This window comes from Dermacentor silvarum, chromosome 3, assembly GCF_013339745.2.
Source record: "Dermacentor silvarum isolate Dsil-2018 chromosome 3, BIME_Dsil_1.4, whole genome shotgun sequence".
NCBI lineage: Eukaryota > Metazoa > Arthropoda > Arachnida > Ixodida > Ixodidae > Dermacentor > Dermacentor silvarum.
Window position 1 is genome coordinate 135703461 of NC_051156.1, and position 12115 is coordinate 135715575.

The window sequence follows — 12115 nt, forward strand, 5'->3', positions numbered from 1 at the left end:
GGCGCTGGCATCGAGGCACCCTAATCCGACGTGGACCAAGAGCGCCCCCGCGCGGGCCTCATCTTCAAAGCGGTCGGCGATGTAGACAATGTACGCCCAGTGTCGGTAGCACGGCCACCTTTATTTTTATCCAGCGGCGGTGCCGGTATAGCTTCGTATGCGCTGTGCTTTCGACGTGTACTTCGCGTTGAAGCGAGATAGATAGATAGATGGATAGATAAACTTTATTAGAAAGACAATCAGAGTTTTGTCTTGCCCCGAAGGGGCATCGCTAATGGTCGGGGCCCCTAGTCCAGGGCTCCGCTGGCTCTTGCCATCTTCTCTGCTCTCTGGATCAGCTTGAGCTGGTCGTCGAGGACCGAGCTGGACAGCAGTGCCTTCCATTGCTCCCTCGTGGTGTTCGTGTTGTGGTGTTCTATGTTGTTGAGCGTGCACTCCCACGTAATGTGGTATAGGGTTGGTGTGGCCCCGCACCACGGGCATTCGTCCCTGTAGGCTGTGAGGTGCATGCGATGTAATATGTGTAGGTTCGTGTAAGTACCCGTCTGGAGCCTACACCAGGCAGCGGCATCCTCCGTCTAGTTTTCGATGGGGTGGGGGATATCGCAAGCGACTCCCTCTGTGGTAGTTCAGGATTGCTGAATACTCGGGGTGAACTGGGTCAGGATCATCTGCAGTCGGCGTGATGAGTGCTCGGTTATGTACAAATTCTCGAGCTGCTCTGCCGGCACACAGGTTACCCGTGATGGCAGCGTGGACCGGTATCCAGATGATGGTTTGGGTGGTGATGTCGTCAGTGTCCTCTTTGGGTATTTGGGCTAGGACTTGTGCCGCAGGTTTGTGATTCTTCCCTGTAGGAAGTTGCGGCAGGCCTGCTGGGAATCAGTGAGGATCGTCAGTGGTTTGTTTGCGTGTAGGCCTTCGCGGATGGCTAACGCGATGGCCAGCTCTTCGGCTTCCGTGATCGTGCAGGGGCGGCTCGATGCACCGTAGGTGACGTGGCCTCGGCGGTCGCAGACCTCTGTCACTGCGCCCTTATTCTTCGTACGTTACATAGCGGCGTCCGTAAAACGGGCCGTGGTATGGAACCACGGCCCGTTTTCCCGATGTGTTTTCCCGAGAATGTTTTCTCTATGTACTGGGCCCTTGCTCTCCTCCTGCCAGAGTGTAGGTTTGGGTCCATGTTGCGTGGTATTGGGGCAACGTGATACCTGTCCTGGACGTGACGAGGTATCGTGCAGGTTTCTTGGGTTCGTAGTGTTATGGCTCTGAATCCCAAGGTTCGTAGGATCTGCCGGCCCGTGTGAGTCCGCGCAAGCCTCTGCTGTTGTGAGACGTGAAGGGCTTCTGTGAATTCGCTGAGGGTGTTGTGTAACCCCAGCGAACCCCAGCGAACCCGAGCGACCAGCAATAATTTCTCAGTCGATGTACTCATCGGCAGGCGGAGAGCGGTCTTGAAAGCCATCCTCAAGAGCGTGTCGGCCTGTTCTGTCTAGGATTGTGTGAGATGGTAGTAGGGCAGACTTCATGTGATTCTGCTCACCTCCAGGCTTCTGACTAGTCGGAGGGTGCCCCCTTCCTTCATGCCTCAATTCTTGGATGTTACGCGGGATATCATGCGTGATATCGCCTTGACACTGGTTTTGAGGAGCGAGACACAGCACGAAGGTCAATTCGCTCGCTGCTGCGGCCGCGCTTCTTGACTGCAACGTTTTGACAGCGAGTTTCCGCGGTCATAGAGCGGGATGTGTTCATGTTTACCTGTGCGCGCGTGACACCGTGCTTGTTAATTCAGTTAGTAAGCGAATGTTGGAAAGTTTATGCGGCCGATAAAACTGATATTCTTATTTCGTATAGCTGTCTATTAGTTTGTTATCGCAATCGATGCTCGCCTTTCGGACAAAACGGTGACTTTTTTTATCTGCAAAAGGAAAATGAAGTGCCGATTCTGGACAGTGCATTGGTTCGCCGAAAAGGTATCAACATCAACATCACCAATTTTCGATCCCCGTTCGTGGGCGCGTGCCTCGTGGCGAAGCAGAAGAAGAATTAGCTTTGCACGTGCTGTCGTTCGAGCCTTGCTTTCGCAAGCAGCAGCTTTAACAGCGCTATTCTTTAAAGCACAGACGTTCAAATCAAGTTGCCAGTTCCGCAACGACAGAACGCAGCAGTCTACCGCCGTCATCGGACCAAAGCGAGAAGGGAGTAGGCTGAGTCGCAGCACCATATCAGGCACGGAGCAAGCAAGCAAGCAAGGTCATTGGAATCACGGGGTAAGAGAGAACTGGCCACTGCTATAGCTATAATTATTGAGGCCCCGGTACGCGTGAAGCTAGACTTCTCCAGCCGGTGTATCGGCGCGCACGGAGTGATGAGTGTAATAATTTTCTGACATCACGTGCGCCAACGAGCACCTGCTCTACCTACGGAAAGCTCTACAGCAGAATGGTTCAAAGGTAGATAAAGGCCCGTATTCACAAATCTTGTTTTACGTAAGAGCACTTACTCATTAACTAGCGTTCGAGCGCCCACCAGACATGATAGCGATCGGCGTGATGGCGAAAGAATTTCCGCGAAGATGACCATTTCGTCTCTCTCTTAATTGAGTAACATATTGACATTATCCGCTGCAGTACACTTAACCTCAACTGCAATAAAATCTTGGAACGCGTAAAAGCCTAGTTTTAAGTAGTGTGGATATAAGGCAGCCAAGGTGAAAAGTTTTACATTTGCAATACAAGTGGATGCGCAAAAAAAAAAAACAAAAAAAAAAACATTTGCGAGAGTTGACATGCTTATGGCGCCGCTTATCCTTTCCTCTCTATTAAAAAGAATTCCCGCTGTTCACAATCGCATAACGGAAACACACAAAGGAAATAATATCACAGCTGTCATTGCTTTCAGTAGCTCAGGGAGAGAACCCGTCAGGTGGCTGGAAAATGCGGGTGCTCCTCCTGAAGGGTGTGTTCACTGGTGATTAATGTTGTGAGTTCCCCTTACACAACGTAGATGCTCCTCCTTAAGGGCGTGCTTGGATGGTGGCGATCTTGGTTATGATCTTGAGGAAGCTACGCTTTCTCTGGTTTCATTCATGTCCGGTTTTTTTTTTCGAATTATTTCTTCTTCGTTTTAGTTGGTTTTCACCAACGGCTCACCTCAGGTTGGGATGAAGAATGAAAAGGCAGTTTTCAGCTTTCGGACTGATAAACATCTGAGCAGGTGTGCATCACACTGTTTTATGGGGCGTTTTATTGTACTTCAATAGAATCCCGGAACAATAATAGCTACAACCTTCCGTTTTCTTCAGCCTAAAGACTTGAAAGTCTGCAACGCCCTCTCAGCAAGGTGATATGCAAAGTGATATGGTACTTGATAGCATTCTGCAGTAAAAATTCGAAAAAGAAAGCGACAAGATCGGGGAAACCATAAATAAAAGATGTGACTTTTCGGCATGGAATCATTGCTTCTGTTTAAGGGCTGGTCACAGGTACAGCTTCAATCAATTTGCAATAGGTGCCCGCAGTAAAAACAAACATATAACGCCCTCTCAGCGGTCCATCAAAGTCCAAATGTAAACGAGACCATGGCTTCTATGGGAATGACCAAGTAATTACGGATGCAGATATGGATGAAACTTAGTCACATCAAATATTACAGCTAGTCTTTCTTTATCGCTGTAGTTTCTATCCGCTGGTGCTATATTGATCAAAACGTAAATTGCAAATGGTCGTCCATCACTTGATTCTTCTCAATGTGCCAAGCCAGTTTCAAGGCCATATATGGTAACACATTGCAACCAAGGACCAACGGCTTCTTGGGATCATAAAGAGCTAGTACTGTAGCAAACTGCAGTAATTTTTTACTGAGCTGAAAAGCACTCTTGTTCAGCATACCATGTCCAAGGCACCTTGGTTACGATAAGTTGATTCAGTGGGTGTAGTACAGTGGACTACAGTCTATAGGTTAGGCAGGAACCAACGAGAGAGAGAGAGAGAGAGAAGAGACTTTATTTGCACCCGTCAACTAGATAACGGGGTAGAGGCTTCAGCCTAAATCCACACTCATCCTCCCTGACCGTCGACCGGGATCCCTTGGGACGCGGCGGCGGTCAGGGCGAGACCGATGACTTGCCGTTGTGCATTTTCTTCTTCGTTGAGTAGCAAGGACTCCCAGGATTCTCTGCATCTATCTGGCTCATCAAAGACAGGTCCAAACCATGTGGACTAAGTCCGCTATACCATTACAATGCGTACACCGAGGGCTATACACCGAGGGATGCCATTTGCTCAACAGTTGTGTGTTCGGAAATACCCCTGTTTGCAGTTTCCTCCACATAACTTCCTCGCTCTTGGTAAGGTTCTTATCCGCTCTCGGGTAAGTCTTACGCCCCAGCTTATAATGGTTAAGAATTTCTTGAAAAGTGCTCAGATCGTCAGCGGTCTGTAGGGGTTCCTCGCTCGATGGTGTTGTCGAGACAGCGCTGGAATGCCGGAAAGTGAGACCTCGGGCCAGCGCGTGCGCCTTCTCGTTCCCTCGCAAACCCTGATGAGCCGGTGTCCAGATTAGCGAAACCTGCTCCGCCGGGGGCTGTCCGACGACTAATATGTGTACAGCTGCGGCGGAGATCCTGCCCGCATCAAAGGCGGTAGAAGTCAATGGAACCAACGATAAAAGTTAACAAAGAAATTTCGCAGCGGCTCCACGTCCGTAGGGCCCGAATCACTGAGCAGCTGTTTAGGCTGTTTATAGTTTAGGCTGGATGCCTGCTGCTGCAATGAGGTTACCTAGGTATTTCGCTTTGTCCGTCAGGAACTTGCATTTTTCCAGCTTGAGTTTGATTCCAGCTTCCTTCGAGCGTCTCAAGAACTCTATTAAAGTTAGATAAGTAGCCTTAGTCGTCCGAATCCGGTCACGAGGATGTCATCAAAATACGCGTACGACATTGGGCCGACTTTCCAGAAATGTTTGTTTTTCTCTGGAAAACCGAAGACGCGGACGTCACACCGAAATGCAGAAGAGTGTACTGTACCTTTGGAGCGTTGGAGGTGTTGGCACCTATACACGACAAGCCGACGTGAAATTTTGTCACGGTTAATGTTTATTACTTGCAACCACTCCCCGGATCCCTGGTCGCCGGAAGAAGAGGGTGCATCTGACGAAGCCGAGTGCGGCGTTCCCGCAGGAATGAGGACCGCGCCACCGTCGTGTTGGGGCGAGGGCCCGGTGCGCGTGGTGTGGCAGCTGTACCTGCTGCTGTGGAAGAACCTGCTGGTGACGCAGCTCTACCACCACTACATCATCACGGCGATCGAGCTGCTGCTGCCGGCACTGCTGTCGTACTTGTACGGCGTGCTCGAGCTGGACTTCTCGAACGCGCTGCCGGCCAAGGAGGACGGTACGCGCCGGCGCACGCTCCGGGACGCCTTCCTCGGTACGCCCGACATATTTGACTCTGGCTGCTCGAGTGCACTTTAAAAGGGTACCGGCATGGAAATTTCGAATTGTCATTCTTTTGCTTTAAATGAATAGTATATAAGCCCTCTACAACATAGAAAAAAAAAACACACTGGCAAGTGTGAGAGAGCCCTATCACTCTTAAAACATTTTAACGCGAAAGCGTGGCGCAGAAAATCCATTCTCGGTGTCGGCGTCGGTGTTGGCGTCGGCGTTGGCGTCGGCGTTAAGCATCGGCGTCTGGCAAAAAATAATCATACCGAACCACACCCGAACCACTCCGACCGGGCAGGCCCTTCGCGTGGCGCAAGGGGTTAGGGATCAAAAATGGAATTTCTTAAAGTAAAATTGGTCAGAAAAATTGTAAAGTACGAGACGTGATAGCGTCGTATTGTAATTTGAATATGGGACAAAAAAAGCTGCTAAACAGCCAGGGATCTTTGAATGCTATCGCGTTCCACTCTTAAAGGCGAAGCTTAAGCGTATATATACTCCAAGGTTTTGCACCCTTTGGGGCTTATCTTCTCCCACAACAATAATCTGCCTTGTTTGCGTTTCCTTTCTTGAAAACTCTGTGCTCGCTATACTTTCCTGTCGAGAATGCTGTGTCACGCTGATAATGCGCATGCCGCTCGTGACATACTGGGCGCGCAGTGTTAGAGAAAGGAATTTCGGACTAGATAGATGAGAATTATTGTGTGATGACAATTACTTTTGTGCTTCAGTGCATAAAACAACGTTTTGCTAAGAAAGTAACTGGAACGCCAATGCATTTCACCGCAAAGTTCGGGAATGAACATTTCGAAACTGGAGTCATCCTGAGAATTCGTTGCAAGTGGATCCGGCTTGTGAACTCCACGGCTATAATTTTTAAATTGCAATACGGTCAATAAGGTAATTACTTAAAAACTTAATTAGTGAATTTTTATTAATTAGTCGATTACGCATTTCAGTTTTTTTTTTGTGCAAGTAATGTCCGCGTTGCAAGTAATGAACCCCATGTGGTCCAAATTTTCGGAGTCCCCCACTACGGCGTGCCTCATAATCGAATCGTGGTTTTGGCACGTAAAAACCCATATTAATTTTTAAAAAATGCTTTGTCGCGCCAGCATGTCGCACCCGCGTATAGTTATAAAGAAAAAAAAAACTTTCATAACACAACTTTCCCTGTCGTGAACTTTCCTCCTCCTAGCGGGCTTCCCCCAGGACTGATCTGCCGCGTATAGTTAGAACACCGTCAGAGGTGTTCAAGCGCAGCACTGCCAATGCACGTGCACTTCTCTCGTTTGTTCACACCATACGGTAACGCCGGTACCGGTGCCTTTAAACCTTCGAAACGGCAGGCAAGGAGGGCAACACGCGGATTGACGCAGAGCTGCATGTATACGTCATTATTACAGTCAAACGGTGTCGCCAGTAGTTTACGCGCTGGTCACGATAACTTTCTTCAATCGCTACTCGTTGCTTGTCCTAACACGATTAATCTCACGCGCCGCTGTTCCGTTGCTTTCATGTGCGCAGTGTACTGGTCATCGGAACCGGAGCCTTACTTTCCCGCCGATATGATCCAGAAGACCGCGACGGCTACCAAGCCTCCAGTACCGAGCAAGAACGCCACGGACGAGAAGGTTATTGACTCCTTCTATAAATTGTTCGCACACACAGGTCACAAAATACTTCCGGATTCACCCCCTGGAATAGCTTACTAAATTTAGTGGGTAACTAGGAAATTGCCAGCAGCCTGCAAATATATATAGGCGCATCCAGATGGTGCTGATCTCAATGCTATTTACCATTGTTGTATATATGAATTTTACTCCGGAACGCACGAGAAAGCGACTTGCTAGTATACTTGGGCACAGCGCGAAAAGCTGGGGCAAGATTTGACAGCACGAGCGCAGAATAGATTAGACCAGATTAGACAGCGCTGGATTCGTGTTGCGTAGTCTTTTCGCACTGTTCCCGAGTATTCTCGTGTAGGTAGCAACTAGCAAGCTCAGTTTTCAACCAATCTGCAAAGCTGTCTACGGGAGCTCGATGTGTTTCTTCTGTATGTACACATCAAAAACATCTACCCGTAGCTAGAAAATTTTGGTGCCAAAAAAAAAGAAAAAAAAAAGTGCACGGCCGGAACTGTTATGGCGCCACAAATAGTACACAATAGGGATAAGAAATGTCTATACGCCCCCTTCATGCTCCAGGGCGCAGTTGTTCCACACACGCCAAGAACTCCTTCATTCGGGACTTAGGTTGCATGTTATTTAATGAGAGGGTACTAGAATTCAAAAAGGGATTCATATTTGGGACACTTCCAGAAAACGGAGTTGGGCAGCACTTCACACACGCAATGGCTGCTTTGCCGAATGATTTCATAGTGGCTGCGTTGCCGAACACGAGGTCGCGGGCTCGTGTCCCGGCTGCAGTGGGCACATTCTGATGAGGGTGGAATGTGAAAGCACTCGTGTACCGTGCTTCTAGTGCATGTCAGAAATTAACGAGGTGACCGAAGTTAATCCAGAGTGTTCCACTATACGGCGTCCCTCCTAACCAAATGTGCCAGTTTGGGGACGTTACACCGCAAACGTAATTTAAAGTATATAGAGGAACAGAGTGTAACATCTGGCACCGAAAAAATAAAAAAATATATATATACGACTCTGGCATTTCCAACTTTTCGAATGCTTCAAGCGGCAAACTTGTTGCTCGTCGCGTCGGTTAATATCATTGAACGCAGGAAGACGCATCAGCACACGAACATATGCACAAGGCAAAATCCTAGGCGCAGATTTTTCGCATATGCTTACATAAAGGTAATACACAGCGCGAGAACAAACACGGGGACGAATAGCAGGCACGAACAAGCGCTGACTTCCAACAGCTCAGATGGTCAGGGAAAGAAACTGGTGTGTGAGTAAACCGTCGGTTGCCCTATCTGACAGGGAACTCAGATTCTTGGAATGTGAGGGCATGCGCGGCAGACCACCGTGATTGTTAGTTCTTTCGGTTTCGGTCTTTTGTTTGTTTCCTAGTCAGTGGAAGTACTTTTTTTTTTGTATCTGTTCCTTGACATGCACATATAAAGCATGTCTGTCAATAAAATAATCAGTTGGAAGTCAGCGCTTGTCTGTGTCTGCTATTCGTCTCCGTGTTTGTTCTCGCACTGTGTGTTACCAGTATCAATAACCAACTAGCCCAGTCAGCCACCTTAATAGCTTACATATAGACTCGCATATGCTCCCACAACACCGCACGCATGCACGTGCACACGAACACGCGAGTGTAAACGCACATACGCACAAACGCACGAAGCCGACAAACAGAGCTTACGAAGACGCACTTACATAAAGGGTTGTCTTTAACGCCCTGAAAGTCCCCCTGGCACCTAGTGGACATCTCCATTTCGTCTGCTGTTGAAGTTCTGTTTGGCTAGGCTGGGGTGCGCTCCTGCTCGCGCTACGCGCCACAGCCAATCAGCATTTCAGCAGCAGACGAAACGAACGTGTCTACTAGGTGGACTCTTACAGAATACCTCCCCTGCACTGACACAACTAAGCTTCTCCTTATATATAGTTATCCGCCATGTTTACAAATGCTGCATTGTAAGACCCCGAGAGCGGCTTCTAGTGATAAAAAGGAGGAGAGGTTGGCTAGGACTGAAGAGATGGCTCGCTGTCCTCATGTACGGTCTTGTGCTTGCAGGTGAACCTGCTGTACAAGGAAGGGCTCTCCGGCCACGTGCTCGCCTCTCTGCCCTTCGTGCTGATGATGGGAATGCCTCTGCCGGGTTTCGCGTACAGGGTCTCCATGGAGCTCAACAGCGGTGTCAAGGTATGCGAATATACACTTTCGACGCTAGCCTGCACCGTAACCTCCGAGATCGGACGACGTGCGCGCCCTCGGATTTGGGAGCGCGTGCTTGCAGTCTAGAGCACTGCACGGTCCTGATGTTTCGACCCGAGCGCGGCCTGGGCTCGCTTTACGAGGCCCGAGCCCAGCCCGAGCCTGTAATACAATGCCCGAGCCCGGCCCAAGGGCGGGCGTACATGACCGAGACCAGCCCGGGCCCGCACCGGGCCTGGACGTTCATTACTAAGCTTAGCTAGGGCCCGCGTGTGCATGACCAGGCCCTGCCTGTAATAAAAGAATTCATTTTTTTTACTTACAGATTGTACCGTATCTATCAGCCTCACCTTCTCGAGGTTTAATCAGCTGCAGTATATAAGCATTAAAAGACCGAAATCTTTGTTTCTCCCACGGGAGCATCAGTGATCCAGTCCATTGCCTGTGCTGTTATTATTCCGATGGTGCGCATGCATTTACCTTGATTTGTACGATATGGTTCTATGTCATTTAGCATGCGAATATACATATGATGCGTATTACATGGATTTGTCTGATCTACGTGCTTGGGTCTTCGATGCGTTCTTGTGGCCTTTCTCTCTCTCTCTCTCTCTCTCTCTCTATATATATATATATATATATATATATATATATATATATATGTAACGAGCCACGCGAGGAGGGTGCGGTGTAATAGCGGGGAAAGAGGAAGACGAAGATTAAGGGCAGTGTTCTGGCGACCATGGTTGTCTCCGTCCGCAACCTTCTGCTCGCGTCACACAAGTCGGCAGGATGAAGACCTGGCAGCCACCTCATCAGCCGCAAATCAACATGGAAGTCTTCCATGCGCACAGATCCACCACCGAAACAGACCAGCGTCATGGCCGCACCATCGGAAGCCTTGGACGTCCCCAAGTACGCTGTATCAGCGGACGATGGGCCTGTGGAAGACTGGTTCCGCTTATTCGAGCTCCACGCAACCGCTGCATCATGGTCAGAAAATGAGATGGTCGCCAACTTCAATGAATACGTGACCGGTCGGGCATTTCTCTCCTACCTCACCCACATATTTGAAGATAATGAATCATGGGAGAAAATCAAAGAGGAGATGATCAGTCGATTTCACGTATACGTTGCAGACCCCTCCCTTATCCAACAGCTAGAGGCATTTCAAATGGGTCGCCGGGGTCACCCGCAGCCTACACTTAACGATCATCATCAGCGCCAAACAAATCCTTGTATGAGCACGAAACAAAATGGCACGCCTAGCATTTCAGCACGTACAATGAACAAAGTAAAGCCTCCGCGTTCGCTGAGCGATATCCACGTCGCTTTCCCTCAAGACCAAACCTTCCACCAGAAGAGCACAATGAAACCTCTAACACCGTATGTTCATTTCGCGAAGAGCATTTACCTTCAACACCCAACAAACCCCAACAAACTGCTGACATTGCAGAAGCATGGGGGCCACGAGATATAACACGTTGCTAATTGTCCGCTCAGCACGACGTCACATGGATGGTAGCCTTAGATGTGGCTTCTGAAGAACCTCACACATAGACTTCCCCATTAGACAAGATACAGCAGAAAGCGTTGTCCCAGCAACTCCAAGAACAACTTCGGCTATTGCAACGATGAATTCGACACAAACGACGACGGAGAGCATCACCGCAAACAGAGATGCGACAAGAAAGGCGCGAAGGCGCAAGCCAACTAAACCCAAGGCGAACCCAAGTAGGTTGTGTCCCAAGAAAAGAACATCACCTTTTCAGCACCACCAGTCAAGACTGCGCCTATTGCAGAGACAACCCCGACGACACTGCATGCGATGACGAAAAGGACTGGTGCCATTTTCTTGCCCCAGAAACATCCAACAACAAGGAGTCATTTCAGAATACACGTATCTACAACTATCCGAAACGGGGAAATTCACGCGCCAACGATACCTCTCACGTGCGCGCAATATCATAAAGAAAACTCGCAACGTGCATCCTTTCCTCCGCACTCCGATCAGTGTTCACGAGCTACAGCGCATGCAGCCGTCCGGAACACAACAGTCAGGCTCGCCCACCAGAGCTATGCGAGAAGTTACTTTTTTTGTATAGGCTTTTTTGTATACTTTATTTTTCCTTACCCGGAAACAATGCTCGTTTTTGCGGAAACGAAAAAAAAAATGAGAACTTGAACCCTATTTTCTTTGATAAGATATTTCTTGCCCGTGTCACTTCAGCTTGACACAAAATGCATTGAACCACGCTATGCATGGCGTTCGCGTGTGCTCGAAGGCCTGACTTAGGCCCTTAAATTAGTGTGCCCGAGTCCGGCCCGGGCCCGTGGCTTCAAGCCCGAGTCCGACCCAGGCCCGCGGCCTCAAGCCTGAGCCCGGCCCGGCCCGCGCGCTTTCGGGTCGTCCCGGGCCGGTGCAGTGCTCTCGCTTGCGCGTATAGCGCTGATTTATAAGAGTATTATAGGAGACCTTAGAAGTAGCATTCCCTAGTGGCTTTTCATGTACCCAAAAACCGAAACTACTTTGCACGCCCTTCTCGCTCTTTTGTATATAAGGCCCATAGTGTGGCTTCTATTTACAATGCTACTCATTTAGGCGAAAGCGCTACAAGGGAAGATTACGGGGCTTGAATTATTACAGTGGGAGGACACCACCGCCCCTCAAATAATGTCATTGAGTTTCACTCCTCAGTGACTGCTGCGCTGAAAGTTTGTAATCAAACAATTTTGGTCTCTATCATACTCGAAGACAGTTATTAATCCGAGCTGTCGTGGAGTCTTGGAGCGGAGCGTCGGGTTTAATTAGGCCCATTTA

General features: G+C 49.1%; 2 protein-coding genes across 2 annotated transcripts in view; one reads left to right on the plus strand and one right to left on the minus strand.

The window, feature by feature from the left end:
• The window catches only part of LOC119445803 (calcium-transporting ATPase sarcoplasmic/endoplasmic reticulum type), a 663011-nt gene that overhangs the window by 621522 nt on the left and 29374 nt on the right, over positions 1-12115 (minus strand). The window lies entirely within an intron of this gene.
• The window catches only part of LOC119444811 (phospholipid-transporting ATPase ABCA3), a 30758-nt gene continuing 20730 nt past the window's right edge, over positions 2088-12115 (plus strand). Inside the window, exons 1-4 of the mRNA XM_037709153.2 lie at positions 2088-2273; positions 5183-5431; positions 6976-7082; positions 9154-9282. Coding sequence (XP_037565081.1) covers positions 5185-5431; positions 6976-7082; positions 9154-9282 — 483 coding nt within the window. The 5' untranslated portion in view covers positions 2088-2273; positions 5183-5184. The remainder of the gene's footprint in view (positions 2274-5182; positions 5432-6975; positions 7083-9153; positions 9283-12115) is intronic.